This window comes from Trachypithecus francoisi, unplaced genomic scaffold (assembly GCF_009764315.1).
Source record: "Trachypithecus francoisi isolate TF-2019V2 unplaced genomic scaffold, Tfra_2.0 Lachesis_group10, whole genome shotgun sequence".
NCBI classification, from domain to species: domain Eukaryota; kingdom Metazoa; phylum Chordata; class Mammalia; order Primates; family Cercopithecidae; genus Trachypithecus; species Trachypithecus francoisi.
In genome coordinates, this window is record NW_022681455.1 from 37494915 (window position 1) to 37512652 (window position 17738).

A 17738-nucleotide genomic window follows, 5' to 3' on the forward strand; every position below is an offset into this window, starting at 1 on the left:
CCTGCCCCCGGCCCCCACCCTCTGCTAGTCAGACCATGACATGTACTCAGCAGATGGGAATAGCTTTGTGTTCTTTATTGCTTCTCCCTTGGGCTAAGGGAAGAGCCAGCACCATGTCCTTCTGGAGACCTGGAACCCCCCAGCAGGCCAGGGAGGCAAGGCCTGGGCCGCCAGGAAGCCATGCTTGAACACTAGGTTGGGAGGGGAACACCCCAGCACCTTGGTCCCGTTGAGGCTTGAAGTGCCTGCTTGGTCCTGATCAAGGGGCCAAGTGGAAGCCTGTGCTGGTTGTGGGGAAGTGCCCGGCTCACATAGTCCAGTAGGCATAGACGAGGGTCAGGAGGATGAAGATGGCCACAGAGAGCAGCATGTTCTTCCGGTTCTCTTGCCGAAGAAACTTCAGTTCCTTCTCTGGGAGGAAAGAGGGTGATAGGAATGGGACAGGCAGTTTAGGCCCATCTGTTGTTCTGCTCTGCCTCTCCAGTGAGTGGGTACACACTGCTGAGGGCAGAGACGCACCCAGCCACCTCCTTACCCATAAAAATGACCCTGCCCTTCTTAATCTGTCCAAATCCTGACACCCTTTTGGCTACAGACCCAGCCTAATAAAAGTCCCAGTGCCCAATGCTGCTCAACTATTGCTCCTTAAATGTGGCTGAGGTCGAGGATGAGGTGGGTGAGGAGTCACCAAAAATGCCACACCTGAAAGCCCGGCTAGGAGGTGGTGTGACATCGCCAGGTGAGTCCGCTAGCCTGTCATGGGGTTGGCTGTGTGGTGCTCAGCCTTCCAGGTATCTCATCCACCTCAGAAACTGAGGGCACCTGGGGCCTCATTGGGCCCGACAGTGGAGGAGGTGCCAGGTGGGGCCGCGTGTTTCCTGAGTCCCTGCCCTCTGCCGGGTGCTTGGTTGAGCAGAATCTAGGGATGCTAAGATGCAGTTTTTGTCCGTGAGGCAGCTGGTCTTGACTCTAGAGGAAATCAGTCCTGCTGCTCTGTGGCCATACTTATGTATATAAGTATCCCCTCCAGGTGACACGCAGGTAGAGGGTACTCTGTGAGGGCTAAATTGAGTGGTGGTGTGGTTTTGTGTGAAAACCGCTAAACTTGAAGGGAAACAGATGTCCCATCCCTGTCTGTGCTGGGCAGTGGGAGGAGACACCTGCAAAGCTACTCTGGGCAGGCCAGACTGAGTCCAGGGCCCAGGCTGCACCGGGCCAGACATGTTGAACTCCAGGCAGGGCCGGTACGTGTGGACTGTGCCTACGGCATTCATCAGACCAGCACTTCTAGGGGGCTCCCTGCCATTAGCGCCTTCCTGGGGCTGATTCTTGGCCAGGCCTGGTCCCCCAGGGGAGAACAGAACAGACAAGTCTGAGGAGCACCTGTAGACCGTGGTCCTTCCCAGCCTTCAGCAGGGAGCCCACCAGCCTGCCAGCCACCCTCTAGTGCCCTGCCAGGCCTGGCCTCTACCTGCCTCTGCCCCCAGCGCCCAGAAGGTGGCGGCATCGCTCCACCCACAGGAGCCCTTGCCGTACCCAAATGGGAGGTTCGGCTTCCTTTACCCCTCACTTCCACTGCACGGTTTTCCTGGGAGGGTGTGGTGGGGTGGGCTGGGCTGGGGTGAGAGCAGACTTCCGATGTCTGGGTCAATGAGTGTCTTCTAGACCTGGCCACGGCCACATCCCTTCATCCCAAAGAGCAGACAGACCCACAGGCCGTCTCATCCTCCCTTAGAACAAAGCAACAACCCTGCTCTCTCGCAGGCTGCTGGGCCTAGCAGGGGTATCTGCAGCCTCTGGGGGCTGGCTCCCTCCCAAAGAACCCCCTTGCTCCCTGCTGCCTTGTCAGGCCCCTTGGGCTTCTGACCCTTCTTGGCTCTGGGGACTGGAGGCTGGGGCTGGTAACTGAAAGGAACTTTCTTACCGTAGTTGGAGGCTTTGCTCATTAGGCTGTTTTTCTCCTTCTCCAGGGACCTCCTGTGAGGGGGAAGGAGTTTCATGGCCCAAATCCTTTTCCTTTTTCCCACTTGAGGGGCAGCTGGCATGCCAGGTTGGCAGGGCTTGGGTCTTGTTTGGGGGAGGGGGGTACATTGAAGCTAAGGTGTCAGGGATCTAAACCCTCTGCCTCAGGTCTACTTTGGGGGACCCAGGATAGATACAAGGGGTGGGGGCCCGATGGGGAAGGGTGGGGTAGCTGGGCAGGAGCATTACCTGGCCTCTGGGCTCAGCTCCTGGCTGTAGAGCCTGGAGTTCACGGCCTCCAGGTCTTTCCGACACTGGGACAGCTTCTCCTCTAGCCCATCAATCTGAAACAAAGGCCACAGAGAGGTGCGCTGCTGAGGCTTCTAGCTCTCAAAACACTGGGACCGGGAAGCAGGGCCTCCGGGACTCTTCTTGGACAGGTGTTGCCTCCATTCATTTTCACAGGGGCAGGGCACCCAGGCCTATCTTCCCTGGAGTATCTTTGTTTTGCTGTCCTTTGCTTCCATGTGGTTCAGCTCTGAGCTGCAGAGGACAGTGGCCTGAGCCACGCTGGAAACAGCAGTGGGTGTTGCCCAGGGTCTCACAGCTGGCCCAGCCCTCTGGGCCAAGCACAGGTTGGGGGCGGAGAGAAGCAGCCCCTTGATCTGTGTCTCCCCAGCATGATGCCCCAGTTGGGCCCACAACAGGAGCAACCAGAACCCTGAACACGGCACGCACCTTCCCCACAGGTGTATCCTAAAGTGGCGGAGACGCTGTGAAGAAACTCTGGCTTCCAAACACTCCACACATGTGGGGCCAGGTGATTAGACATCTGGGGCAATGCAAAGGTGTTTTTCTCATTGACATATTGCATCTTAATAACTTAGTAGTTCAAGTTGTAAAAATAAACATTTTTCTGTGAGAATCAAGAAAAATTACTGAGAAAAATCCTCAAAAACACCTTTATTCCTTTCTGACTTGGTTCTTTTTTTTTTTTTTTTTGAGAAGGAGTCTCGCTCTGTCGCCCAGGCTGGAGTGCAGTGGCCGGATCTCAGCTCACTACAAGCTCCGCCTCCCGGGTTTACGCCATTCTCCTGCCTCAGCCTCCTGAGTAGCTGGGACTACAGGCGCCCGCCACCTCGCCCGGCTAGTTTTTTTTTGTATTTTTTAGTAGAGACGGGGTTTCACCGTGTTAGCCAGGATGGTCTCGATCTCCTGACCTCGTGATCTGTCCGTCTCGGCCTCCCAAAGTGCTGGGATTACAGGCTTGAGCCACCGCGCCCGGCCCTGACTTGGTTCTTAAGCAAAAACTTTACCTACCATCAAGGTAGCAAAATAGTTAAGGTATCTGTTTTTTCCATTTGTTTGATTAGAGTTTCAGAGAAGTGTTCTTGGGGAAATATTTGAGTTGTGGAGAAATGTTTAATAACATACTGGACTGGGTTGTCCAAACCTGGGTCCTGGCACCACGCATTTGGCATTGAAAGTCCATCTTCCTGTGTCTGACTCAGTCTCCAGGTGTTTAGCTGGCCATCTCTCTGGCTGGCGCGAGCCTGGGTGTCACTGGGTGGAAGGGTTCGGGGGGCTCTGTGACCCTCCCAGCAGCTGACTGAATAGTGCTTCGGAGCCCCATAATGCTCCATTTCCCACCTCTGACTTCACTCATTCTCATCACTTCCGTAGGAGACATGGCAAATAAGACCTCTATTTCATGAATGGAAGAATGGGGGTCCCCCAAATGGAATGACTTTCTGAGGAGTCAGGGTGGGACACTCCTCTCCTTATCAGTCTCAGCCAGTTCTCTGCCCCATTTGCTTCTGGAGTTAGCCCCTGCAGGGTTAGTAATAAATGACTGCAGGTAAGATCCCTGCCTCCCAGGATGGCTGGTCAGAGGGTGGCAGGCATTCTGGGGCTGGGTGTCAGGGGAGTCACATTCCAAGTCTCTGGACCTCTGCCTCTCTCTCTGGCCAACACCCATCTCAGCCACTTCCATGTCAGCCACTTTTCCTTCTTCCCGAGGAAGGCCTGGCAATGACACACCATCCACTCCCTGCCCTGCAGCAACACCACTGCCACCCCCAGCCCCATAGGCAGGGCCCTATGAGAGAGAGCAACCGCAGAGCCTTGAGTTAATTGCCTGGTTAATTGTGTCATTTATCTGCTAATGGGCACCCAAAAGGAGGGCAGTCCTGGGAAACAGACCCAGCCAGGAGATGGGACTGTCCCTGGGGAGGCCAAAGGCCTACCTGGAACCTGCGCAGCAGGGAAATGAACACTGGGAAGCCAGGCTCAGGGAAGAGTGGCAGCCCCATGCCAGTGTCTCAGGCCACCATGCGGCCTCCCCTTTACAGCAGTACCCCCAGCACACAGCCCAGCCCCACAATACCCTGAGACTCAGTTTCCTATGGTGTAGAAACCACAATCAGGGAACCAGATTCCACTGGAGCACAAATAAAGCTTAATTCTTGATGCCCTACCTCCTCCACCAGGCTTCCCTGCTGCCCTTGGCTGTGGCAGGGGAGGGGGTGCATTCCACCCTCCTCCTCCTGGCAGATTAACCAGTCCTTCCTTCATGAGGCTGAGTGCATTCTTTGTTGCCCTCCTGTTTGTGTCCAAACCCTATCTTCCCAAACTCTAAGGGTCTCTAGATGGTGCCAACTGGCAGCCCGTAGGTCAGGTCTAGCCCACAGATCGGCCCATTCCACTTATATATGTGACCTGCCTGGTCCTGGCAGAGGCCTGAGTCTAAAGCTTCTGTCCTAGAAGTAACAGTGACCATCTGTCTCCTCTTTGTGCCCACCACAAGGCCTAGCCTGCTGCAGTCTTTGTATTTTTAGCCACAATGAGTGGAGTTGAGCTTGGGTGGAACTGAGGGGCTAGGACAGACGGTTTAGGTCTCATGTAGCAAGAGTCTGAAACCCTCCCTCCTCATGTCCACAGAAGCTAGAAAAAGCTAGAAGGAGAAACAACTAGACATGCACATAAATTATGCACTTTGCAGATTGCCCAGTGCAAGTCTTAGTCCTAGGTGAGATTTCTCCTTACAGCCTTTGAGCCAGGCCTTGGTTTGCATGTCATTCTGGGGAGGGAGCAGGTTGGGGACTTCCATCCCTCATCACCTCTGGAAGGCTACCAAGTGCCCAAACAAGTGGTAATTGCCCCCAGAGCAAGGCCAGGAACTCATGCTAAGCAAAATCTTAAAATTGAGGTTGGCAAACCACAAGTGGCCAAGCCAATCTGCTATCATGCTCTGGGCAGAGCCTGCAGAGCTGGCAGTCGGGGGCCTTTATCTGAACAAGCCCAATTTATCTGCAGTTCCACTGAATATTCCACTTTCATTTGCCACTTTTTAATGAGGCTTAAACGGTCGAACACAAATCAAGGTTTTAGGGACTCAAGTTCTAACCTCCCTCTATGAATATTTATGTCCTGCTGACAGCTCTCTCTGATTCCCTTCTAAATAGCAAGTTCCCCTTCTTTATAACCCAGCTGCTTGATGTGGGCTGAGTGAGGGGAGGCTAAAACTGTCAAGAGGCTCTTCAGAGGCCACAAACCCATCCTCAGAAGGTGACCCTGCTGGGTCCCCAGTACTGGGCCTGGTTCAGGAAGCTGACAATCAAACACCCTGCAGCATTTGCTGAAGCAGGAGCCAGCTGTCAACATGGGTGGAGAGACTCCGGGGGACCTGGCTGCAGAGGCAGGGAGGGAAGGGAGGTCCAGATGCCTCTTTTAGTTGTGGCTGGGGTCAGGAGTGGGGGCTACAGAGCAGAGCTGACACAGCAGGATGGGCCTGAAAGGTGGGAGAGGACCCAGAAAGGGGGTCTTAAAGGAAGTCCCGACTTGGATTTTCAGCCAACTCTCAACTGCATGCACACGGATTATGCACTTTGCAGACGACCTGAGGCAAATATGCAGTCTTTGCTCATATTTGAGGGAGTTAGCTCTCTCCCTGCCACTACCAGGCTGAAGGCAGAGGACAAGACAGCCACGACCAGGAGAGAAGACGTGGGGATTAGGACCAGATAAGGAGACAAATGTCGAGAAGATTCTAGAAGTGCCAGAACTGGGCAAGCAGTTGGGAGTTCAAGTGCCCAGAAGCCTGGAATGGTGGTTTCGGGTGAGCGAGTGGTAAGGAGCATGGGCTATAATCAGTGCCCTTGGCTCTGTCACACTTGTGGTATGACCGGGTGAGTCCCTTAGTTCTGTGCTCAGTTGACTTATGTGTAAAACAAAGATAACCACATTTCATATTTCAAAGAGTTACGTGAGGATGACATGGAGCCATACAGGTAAGATGCCCAGAACATGCTTTACACGGTCAGAGTTCAGTAAATTTTTGCCATCTTTATTATCAGAGAGTGGTTTGCACTGGATCTTTGGAGAAAAAAAGAAAACCTAATTAGTCCATGGCAAGAGTAAGAGAAGGTGATAGAAGCAGGGGTGTGGCTGGGCACAGTGGCTCACGCCTGTAATCCCAGCACTTTGGGAAGCCAAGGTGGGTGGATCATGAGGTCAGATCGAGACCATCCTGGCCAGCATGGTGAAACTCTGTCTCTACTAAAAATACAAAAATTAGCCAGGTGTGGTGGTGCATGCCTGTAGTCCCAGCAACTCAGGAGGCTGAGGCAGAAGAATTGCTTGAACCCAGGAGGTAGAGGCTTGCAGTGAGCTAAGATCGCACCACTGCACTCCAGCCTGGGTGACAGAGCAAGACTCTGTCTCAAAACAAAAAACAGCAGCAGGAGTATGAGGTAGAGAGGAATCTCCATGGGTTGCTGACTGGCAGTGCAGCGGGGAGAGGAGGGCCCCTCTAGCTTGGATGTGGCCATTCCCAGTCCATGAAAGGGTTCAGCAGGGAGGGCCCCCAAGGTAGATGTCAGGACAGCAACAGGCCATAAGCCACCTTGCTTCGCTTGCTCTAAACATGGCATGGTGGGAACCTTGCGATCCTGCCTGGGGAAAAAGCTAGGGTGGGCCTCTGGAGCCAGGGCCAGGTTGCAGACATGGCGCCTGGTAGAATCCTAGCGTGAGAGGCGTGGAGCCATGTCCAAGGTGGAACAGCCTCAGGGCAGTCTGGGCATCAGTGGGCATCTGAGAAAATGTGGAACAGCAGGTGAGGCCCAGCAGCCAGAGCCAGAGCTCACCCACACCATGGTTCTAGGCAGCTTGAAGGGGCCCCATGGAAGGGATCCAACCAAGCCCAATAGGAAGGGTAAGTTATATTCTGAAGGCCATGGGGGCTCCCAGGACTCCCGCCCAACAGGCTGCATAGTAGGGCCACCTGGCAGGAAGAGGCATGGCTGGCTGAGGTGCCAGGACTTGCCTGGAGCTATCAGGGGGCAGCATTTCTGGCTGTGACTGTGACCAGCAAAGTGGAGACAGCCAAGACAGAGACCTAGACGGCACTCAGGCACAGTGTAGGGGCAGAGAGCAGGTGCCCCCTGCTGTACAATAACATTAAGAAGCACCCATGCATTACATTTGTACTCAGAAAACCAAGGTCAATTTTTACACGGGAAAAGAGCACTGTGTCCCAGTCACTGAGATGAGTCAGCAGGGGGCGCAGGGCTGCGATCTGCAGGGGCTCTGGGGACCCCAGGAGGTAAGAGAGGCGGTGGTATGAACCCACTGTAAGCCAGCACACTGTGCTTCCTGGCATCTGGCCCAGCCTGAGCCCGTGGAGGCGCTGTGTGAAGACCTGTGTGAAGCCTTGTGCAAGTGGTCCAGGGGGCCAAGGAACAGGTTGACGAGTGTGAAGGGTGTCCTGGGGGAAAGTCTGTTCTTTACCCAGAGACCAGCAGTGGCTAAAAACTGCCTGGGGTGATGGCTGGGGGGTCTGCCTAGGCAGGGGAGACACAGAGCACGAAGGAAGAGGGGAGGAGGAAGGAAAAAGAGGCATATGAGGCAGGGAATGGCGAAGGAGCCTCCCTCAGGTAGAAAGGTGGGAAACGCCCCAGGGGAAGCCTTGGGGACTGGGACCTAGCAAGTCTTTTCTTTAAACAGAAAAGCCCCGTAGTGATGCTGCCTAAGTCAGTATGAGAACTGCTGCTTCTCAGTATCAGAGCCTGGGGCAGGGAATTGAGGCCTGCTGGGTGGAGGAGTGAGCTCAGCGAGGAGACCCATGAGACCAAAGGCCCTCCACAGAGTGGGTGCTCTGTGCAGAAGAATGAGAAGATGTAAAGTCAGCCCGGCAGTCAAGGCCGCAGAGACTGTGTTGTAGGCCTGAGGGGTGCTGGGGACAAGGCCCTAGCCAAGTAGGGCCGTCAGTCCTGCTGGCAAGTGCCAAGAGCAGAAATGGCTTCTTCATGCCCAGCAGCAGGGGAAGGGACTCTTCCTGCAAGCACCCGGGCCTGGAGTTCAGCAGCCCCCAGGCAGATAAGCTAACTCCCCTCTGCTGCCTGACTTGGGGAATATCACCTTATTCTAGGAGCTTTAAGGAAGTCTCCCTGGGGTCCTATATGCCATAAAACCACTGTGTTAAGAGAAACTGTAAAATTCGTCTGAAATCCCCGTGAGGCATCTTTTCAGGAGTGTAGGCCCTCTCAGAATCAGCCCCACAGAGGCTTCGCTGGGGGCAGGGAACTTCCTGCCAACTCATGCACAGATAACCGCCCAGCATCCTGGCCAGGTCAGCTAAGGGGGTGCCAGCTCCAGGGCTGGCTGCTGTTGGGGGCCTCATATGCTTTTCTTCTGCCAACAAGCATGAGACAGTTCAAGCCACTGGCTACCGTTCACTCCATTCTCCTACTGAATGGTGCTCCCACAGAGCATCTAGATGGCCGGGGAGGTGGCTCTCTGCCTACTCCCTAATGAGCCACTGTCTAGGGCCAGACCTTTTTCTGGGAAAGGGCAGAAGGCACCCCCAGGGCCTGGCGCTGGGCCACACAGGCCACTCTGCTTTCTGGTTTAGGAAGTTGTTTGCTGTCTCTCCGGCCTTACTCTTATGAGCTTCTGGCCAGTGAGTGACAGGTTTGCCATAGGGTCAGGCAGTGGCCATGGGGCATACCTTGCACCTGGCTGGCCAGGTCCTTACTGGGCACTGAGACCTTCCAATAAAGAGCGTGGTGCCACGGCAGCTGAGCCAAGCTCAAGTCACGGAGTCTCCAGTGTCTGCATGACAGCATGAGTGTAAGCAGCCTCTGGAAACCAAAAGTCCAGACAAAATGGAACCACAACAGTGACAGCAGCAGCAACACTTCTGTAGTGTGTGCTGTGTGCCAGGCACTGACCTACATGCTTTACACCGATTAACTCACGTAATGCTTGCAAGAACCCTGTGAGGTGGGCGGCATTAGCATCCACATTTGACAGATGAGGGAACTCAGACATGGGTAACTGTCCAGGGTCACACAGGCATTAAGTCTGGGAGCTAGGTGGCCAGGTCTGTGCCCTTAACCACCATGCCACATGGAGAAGGCAGCGCTCACCAGCTCTGAGGGACCCCTAGCTCCTGGACACAACCTCCACACCTTACCTCCCTGGAGCTGGGCAGACTGTGGGCAGCTTCCTGTGTCTGCAGCCACTGTGCAAGGGCCCATCTGCATCTTAACAGAGGTGCAAGCTCCCATGCAGAGGTCTTCAGCACCTTGCCCAAGGTCGTGTAACTGGGAAGGGGCAGAATTGAAGCCTGAATCTGGGTTTTTCTGCTTCAGGGCTTATGCTCTTTCCACCACTTCAAGCTCTTTCTCCAAAATCCCTCATGAAACCATTCATGACAAAGAAGGATTCTGCAGAACAGTCATTCCACATCCCAGCTGAAGCCCATCTAAGCTCGCTGATCTGGCTTCAGCAGATTCTCTACTCGGAATAATCTTGTACAAGGCTGTGCTCAGTTTCTGTCTACATAACGGATACTCTGTGAGGGAAAGCCCTGATTGAAATGTGTTTGCTGAGACAGAGGAGACAGGAGCCCAGCGTCTGCCCTTACACTGAGCCAACTCAATAAGCTTCACAAACATCCCAGGCATCCTGCCCCAGATCACCTAGACTGTCAAAGCACCCTCCAAGATTCACTCAAAACAGATCCAGTTTGGAGAAGGAAAAAGGTGGGCTACTTGGGCCTGATAAACCCTTCTTTCCCCAGCAGTACTGAAGCCTTCCCTTTCACTTGCTAATCCACAGCCAGGAGAGTGGTGTCAGCTGTTTCATCTCCAGCCCCAGCAGCCTGGGAACTACATTTTTGAAAATCCACTCATTTTCACACGTCAGGAGACCCCAGGACATTTATTACAATGGGTAAAGCAGCCAAGTGCCTGCCCAGATGGTCTCTGGCAAGAGTGCAGGGGCTTTCCATCTGGGGCCTTCAGGCTCCACAGCAAGTCACACGGGGGTCTTGGGCCTCAATCTTCCAGGTGACCAGCCTCAAACCCCAAAGGGTCCATTATTCCCACATCGTTTAAGGGATGTTTTTCTGTGGAGGCAGCTCACAGAGCTCTGTGGGGGCAGAAAACAAGCCTCCGCCCATGGCTCTCCACATCAACAGGCTCTGTGAGGATTTCTCTCGCAGAGCGTGCAGCTGAAGACGGCTGACCTTCCCAGTTTTTAATCAATGAACAATTTTCAGGAAGAGCAGGGAGAGCCTAGGGGCTTGTCACTTGCCTGGACACGCACCCCCATGCCAGGTCGGAAAGGCGAGGGGGCCGCTGCAGCCCAGGCGAGCCCCGACGCCTTCCGGTGCGGAGACGGAGGCCGAGCCAGCCCTACAAGTCAGTCAGTCCGCGCCCGAAGACCCCTGCTGTCCTTGGGCCGGAGGGTGGTGTGGGGTTTGTTTTCTCTTCTTTCCCCCCGATATCTATTTTTTGATAAATTAGCAAAAGCTTCTTCATCGCTGAAAGGCTCAAAGCACTTTTCAAGAACTGGCATCCACCCCGAGCCTTATGAATTCATTAATTAAGATGCTGGCAGACAGCCACTCCACACGCCGCCATCCAGCCGCGCTAGGTAATGAGGTTTTAGTCTCCTGACCCCCGTCAAGTGGCGCAGAGCCAGACGCAGGCTGCCGCGAGAAATCACCTGTCCAATGGCGACCTGTCGCTCCCGCCTGGCAGCAGGTGAGGTTCATTTAATGGTCAGCGGCCCCTGAACAGTTCTCTGCGTGCCGCAGCCCCTGGCTTGGGGCTCTGGGCTCCCAGCAAGGTGGCGTCTAACCACCTGCTCTACTGTGGCCTCCTCACCTCTGGCCACCCAGTCACTCAGCTGGGCCCAGACGTCAGGGTGGAAGGTTCAATGCTTCCTCCTGCCACTCGAGCCACTTCAGCAAATATTTATTGACAGTCCACTCACCTGCTCCTAACCCTTGTCTCAGGAAACTGGGAGGTTCCCCTGAGCCCTGTGCACAGCCTGCTCCAAAGCAGTGCTCCACACTTGGTGCTTCTGCCCGCCCTGCCCCACAGAGGCTACTGCAGTGGCTGGCATCATACAAATAACCACAAGTGTCAAGCCTTCCGGTGCTCTTCCTGGCCTAGGCCATTCTCTCCCCTCAGCCTACCACTTCTCCCACATGGTCAGTGATCCTGCCCTATTTTTTTTTTTTTTGAGACGGAGTTTCGCTCTTGTTGCGCAGGCTAGAGTGCAATGGCGTGATCTTGGCTCACTGCAACGTCCACCTCCCAGGTTCAAACCATTCGCCTGCCTCAGCCTCCCGAGTAGCCAGGATTACAGGCATGTGCCCCCATGCCCGGCTGATTTTGTATTTTTAGTAGAGACAGGGTTTCTCTATGTTGGTCAGGTTGGTCTCGAACTCCCGACCTCAGGTGATCCGCCCGCCATGGCCTCCCAAAGTGCTGGGATTACAGGCGTGAGCCACTGCGCCCGGCCGATCCTGCCCTCTTTTTCTGGTAAGGATTCCAGTGAATTTTCAATGACTCGCATTAGCTTTTATTCCTTACAGCAGATACTGTCAACTGGCCAACACAACACCAACTCCCCACCCCAGCTCCTTTGCCCACCTCTACTCCAGAAGGTGGAAAACCTCAGCAGATGCTCTCCCAGCCTCACTGCAGCTAGGCTTACTCATGACCCAGTTCTGGTCAATGAGACGGTCCAGACGTCAGCTAGGAGATTCCCGGGGAAGCTTATGCTTTGTTGATAAAAGGGATGGTGTTGTTCCTTCCTCCTCCTTCCTGACTTAAAGTTTAATATTATGACTGGAGCTGTGGCTGCTATCTTGTGACCATGAGGAAACAGCTAATAGAATGCAGAAATATCAGCCCTGTCATAGGTGAACTTTTAAACCAATGCCAGTAGCCACCTTTCTACAAATTTCTTTTTTTTTTGAGATGGGGTCTCTGTTGCCCAGGCTGGAGTGCAGTGGCATGATCTTGGCTCACTGCAACCTCCGCCTCCTGGGTTCAAGCAATTCTCCTGCCTCAGCCTCCTTAGTAGCTGGGATTACAGGTGTGTACCACCACTCCCAGCTAATTTTTGTATTTTTAGTAGAAAGGGTGTTTCACCATTTTGGTCAGGTTGGTCTCAGACTCCTGATCTCAAATGATCCACTCACTTTGGCCTTCCAAAGTGCTGGGATTACAGGCGTGAGCCAATGTGCCTGGCCCCTACAAATTTCTATAGGGGGAAAAGTCTACTCCCATTTGCTTAAATCATTGAGGTCAGTTTTCTTTAACTTGTAGCCAAAAGCTTTCCAAATTGATAGACTTTCTGTACTAGGGGTCAGATCCAACCAAGTTATCTGCTTTAAGATATTGGCTAAGACACTACACATCTGTTAACTCAAGACCAAACATCTAAAGACACCAGTTTGAACAGCCCAGCTACAAAAGAAAAGTGCTATGACCAAGGAACAGCTCATTACTATCAGAGATCTGAAAACACAAAAAGGTTTCACATCAGTCAAAATTCTCCTATCAGTTTAGACTGGAATTCAACATTTCCTTCCTCCCACACAACATTAAAATCAGTACTGGGTGGGTGATTTCTCATTTGACCTCTAATTTTCTTTTCTTATTAAGAATAAATTATCAGAAGCTAATACACAGTTTTTTCCAACTCTGAGATCTCATATGGTGGCAAATGAATTGGATAAAAGGAACCACTCTGAGGAGGCTAGAGGGTGCCCTGGTCGTCCTAAGACGTGACTGCTTATACAGCTGGCCTGAGCCAGCCCCACGGGTGAGTGCTGCCTGCTTGGTAATTGCTTCATTACAAGTGGAGACTGTTTGCAGGTGCTGAGATCACTCACTTGTGGGGGTTTTATTGCACTCGTCAGATTAATAAACATTTTTGATTAAATCACCACTTCATTGGCTCTGAGCACAAGACTTTTAATAAGAGGACAATATCTACTGCTACTAAGCATCAGTGCACATTCAATACTTAGACCCGCTGGGGGCAACTGAGAAGCAAGGTGGGGAGACAGCCAGCTAGATGTCAGGCTTTTGCCAAGGCACACGGTTACAGATGTCAAATCTTCGAATATCCAAGCAAAAAGTAAACTTAGGGACCAAGATAGCAAATATAAATATCTACAGTGGTATGGAGAGGGTAAAAAAATGGAATCTGCCCCAGTATAAGGCACTTGGAGAATACATCCCCCACCAAGTTTAAAAACTTAAAAATCCAGCTGGGTGTGGTGGCTCACGCCTGTAATCCCAGCACTTTGGGAGGCTAAGGCAGGCGGATCACTTGAGGTCATGAGTTCGAGACCAGCCTGGCCAATATGGTAAAACTCCATCTCTACTAAAAATACAAAACTTAGCTGGGCGTGGTGGTGCACGCCTGTAGTCTCAGCTTCTCGTGAGGCTAAGGCACGAGAATCACTTGAACCCGGGAGGCAGAGGCTGCAGTGAGCTAAGATCACGCTACTATACTCCAGCCTGGGTGACAGAGCGAGACCCTGTCTCAAAAAAATAAATAAAAACTTAAAAATCTGTGTCAGCCAAACAGAAGACATCTGTGATCTGCATTTGGGCCACAGTCAAGGAGTTTGTAACCCCTGGTGAAATTCAAGTCCTTCATGTTATAGACAAGGGAACAAATAAATGCCCAAGAACGAGTTTGACTCAGCCATGATGGAAGGATGCAAAAGAAATACAAAGGCTGGAGCTACCGTGTATTGATTACCAATCCCGTGCCAGGCACGTGCTGGGCACTTAACACAATGTCTCATTTAATCTTCACAACCACACTGTGAGGTGAGGTGCCAGCTGCAGCGAGATTACAGGCTGTCTGTGAAAACACACTAGTCTCTTCTTCCATAGTAAGCAAACAGTAGCTGGCTATGTGGCCTCCTGATTGGTGAACGCGTTTCCCTGGTCCCCGTGCAGTCAGGTGGGGTCTTAGTTCTTTCCAATGGAAAGTGGGCAGTTTGGGCCCAGGACAGTGGGTATGCTTCCTCCATTCTCCTCTTTCTCTGCCAGTGGACACATCAGTGGAGTACGCCCTGGTTCCACTGATAAGGTGACAAGATCCTGAGATATGGTGGAGCCACAGAGGAAGGGAATCTGGCAGAACCACCACAGACCTGGTACTCTAGACCAGGAGTTGGCAACTAAGCCCTGTGGCCAAATGGTCTAATGCCTGTTCTTGCAGATAAAGCTTTAGTGGAACACTGACACACCCACTCATTTACATATTGCTTCATTTACATACTTCTTAGCCTGAATACAGTTGGTTCTTGTTATTCCTGGTAGCTATGTCCTATAAAGTTGCCTCCAATATTGAATTAGCAAATACTGAACCAGGCTGGGTTCCTGCAAGCCTACGGACACATTTTTGCCACCTTGTTTCATGTGTGATTCTGTTTAAAGTGACCTTCTTCAATATATATTGTTGATTCATTAACACTGGACTCACAACCAACATGAGTTATATCATGCCTGAACAGTTTATCTAAGAAACCTGTTTTCTTCTGCCACACATCACAGCCTTCTTGGACTCAGGAACACCAGACAGCACTTCAGCCCTATGCTTGAGGCGGGGGGGCTCGGGGACTCGGGGGTCGGGGGTTGGGGGTCCGGGGTCGGAGGGGGTGTGGGCAGGGCACTTTAAACCGCGAAATCAGGTGGTGGCTCACACCTGTAATCCCAGCACTTTGGGAGGCTGAGGTGGGCGGATCACCTAAGGTCAGAAGTTCGAGACCAGCATGGCCGACATGGCAAGACCCTGTCTTTACCAAAACTACAAAAATTAACCGGATGTGGTGGTGGGCTAATCCCAGCTACTAGGGAGGCTGCAGCAGGGGAAGGGGGGAACACCTGAACAGGAGGTGGAGGTTGCAGTGAACCAAGAGTGCACCGCTACACTCTAGCCTGGGCAAGAGCGAGATTCCGTCTCAAAAGCAAAACACAGCAAAATCACCAATAAAAAACACGAGAATGAAAAAAAACAAAAAACAGGGCACTAAATAGAACACAATAAGGGCCCTTGTTTACAGCAGGACAGCTGAAACAAGGCAGGGCATCACCTGTTTGACTTTAGCTGAGAACATGGACCTTGAGCGACTCCAATTTTTTCCCACTACTCTGCATTTGCCACAAAAGCACTGAGAGTACTGATTTTGGGGTTACAAATGCATTTTAGCTATTAGGGAAATTCACAAATGTGGAATCTGTGATTAATGAGGATCAACTGTAGTTGCAACCAAGACCATTTGGCTCTTTAGAAGAGACCATGTCTCTTCTAAAATAGTTACTATCTGAGCATGTGCAGACATCTGCTGCCCCTTGCTCTAGCCTGTTAGAAAAAAACTCACTTTCTTGTTCTTGAAACCACTGAGTTTTGGAGTTTCTCTGTTACTGCAGCTTATTGTACCCTAATACAGGTTACAAAGTCTATGTTCTTCCCACCATGCAGTGCCATCTCATTTCAGCATTCATAAACCATCCTCTTCACATTTCCATCAACCTTTTTCCTACCAAGTATAGGCCAATATTTCTCAAGGGGTGCTACTAAAACTACCTGCATCACCACAGGGTGTGCGTGGCTTCTAAAAAAAAAAAAAAAAAAAATGTAGATTCTGGCCGGGTATGGTGGCTCATGCCTATAATCCCAGCACTTTGGGAGGCTAAGGCGGGCAGATCACTTGAGGTCAGGTGTTCAAGACCAGCCTGGCCAACATGGTGAAACCCCGTCTCTACAAAAATACAAAAATTAGCCAGGCATGGTGGCACGTGCCTGTAATCCCAGCTACTCGGGAGGCTGAGGCACAATAATCGCTTGAACCCAGAAGGCAGAGGTTACAGTGAGCCAAGATGATGCCACTGCACTACAGCCTGGGCAACAGAGCGAGACTCTGTCTTAAAAAAAAGCAGATTCCTTGTTAAGAATGCACATCAAAGTCCTACTGGATTACTCGGGGTGTGGGAAGAGTTCAGCTCTCCACTTTTAACAAGCGCTGTGACTCTATGCATGCTAAAGTTTGAGAATCACTGAACTTACTAGTAAGCCTGAAGAAGACTATGACCTGGTACCTCTCCTGCAACCTCCAGGAGGATGCCCTAAGGGAAGGGAAACAGGGGAAGCAAGATGAATTTCCAGGAAGACCACCTGTGCTTGATTCCCAGGCTCCAGCACTTCCACCATCACAGCCTGGGTTCCACCTGAAACCTCAATTTCCTCATCTGTACAAACCTCACAGGCTTGCAGTGAGGATTAACTGATAATGCAATGAAAGTAGCACATAGTGGCTGCTCAGTATGCATGTTTTCTTTCCCTTCTATATGCAGCAAATTATTTTTAAGCCATTCAGTCACATCAATTCCAGAATTTGTCAGATAGGCCTCTGAGCCCAAGCTAAGCCATCATATCCGCTGTGACCTGCACGAATATATCCAGATGGCCTGAAACAACTGAAGATCCACAAAAGAAGTGAAAACAGCCTTAACTGATGACTTTCCACCATTGTGATTTATTTCTGCCCCACCCTAACTGATCAATGTACTTTGTAATCTCCCCCACCCTTAAGAAGGTTCTTTGTAATTCTCCCCACCTTTGAGAATGTACTTTGTGAGATCCACCCCCTGCCCCCAAAACATTGCTCTTAACTCCACCGCCTATCCCAGAGCCTATAGGAACTAATGATAATCCACCACACTTTGCTGACTCTTTTTTCGGACTCAGCCCGCCTGCACCCAGGTGAAATAAACAGCCATGTTGCTCACACAAAGCCTGTTTGGTGGTCTCTTCACACGGACGCGTGAGACCGAATTATCTTTACATATTCCCAAAGTAATTTTGAAGGTACAAGCTTCCATACTCTGGAGGAAAAATTTCCCCTTTTAGAGGATACTTAAACCATTAGTAATATACACCAGAATGGGCTCCCTCATCTTTGCGTCCTAGCCCTTTGGGAGTTCCCCTCATCTACAGGTCTCTGTTTCTCTGGGGTCTCCCTCACCTCTGTACCCATCCCTTTTGTTCTGTGTCCCCCGCTTTGAGTTCCCTCATTTCTATGCCAGGCCGTCTTTGGGGCTCCCCTTCACTTCCATGTCTCTTCCTCTCTGGAGATGCCCTCTAGTCTGGTTCGCCCATCCGGTACGATGGGCGAACTTGCCTCCGGGAACCCCGTGGGCCTTCTCACCCCTCCTGTCCCTCTCCCCAAGCCGCGTCGCCCTCTCTACCTCCGCTTGGCTCCTCCTCCCACCTACAGCCCAGCCCATCCCTTATCCCGCAGCCAGGAGAAGGCAACGAACAAGGTGGCCCAAACCCCACTTTTCCCCTCACCTCTAGAGCGACGCCCAGATTCTCCCGCTTCTTTTTAGTCATGTTAGTTGCCCGGATCCCCAAGTTATCACTGGACGCGCCCACCAAGTCGCTATGCG

The 17738-nt window shown here is 52.0% G+C and overlaps 1 protein-coding gene across 2 annotated transcripts; it reads right to left on the reverse strand.

Moving 5' to 3' along the window:
* Positions 1-46: 46 nt before the first annotated feature.
* CCDC167 (coiled-coil domain containing 167) lies at positions 47-17735 on the reverse strand. Of its 2 annotated transcripts, XM_033217030.1 has the most exons (4): positions 17641-17735; positions 2212-2306; positions 1925-1977; positions 54-411 (listed from the first exon to the last, which is right to left on the reverse strand). In XM_033217030.1, exons 1-4 carry the CDS (start codon positions 17680-17682, stop codon positions 308-310), a joined length of 294 nt encoding a protein of 97 aa, XP_033072921.1. In that variant the 5' UTR covers positions 17683-17735; the 3' UTR covers positions 54-307. The 2 variants fall into 2 exon arrangements, with proteins under 2 accessions (XP_033072920.1, XP_033072921.1); XM_033217029.1 differs by lacking the exon at positions 1925-1977 and having other exon boundaries at positions 47-411; positions 17641-17728.
* Between the last annotated feature and the right edge of the window lie 3 nt (positions 17736-17738).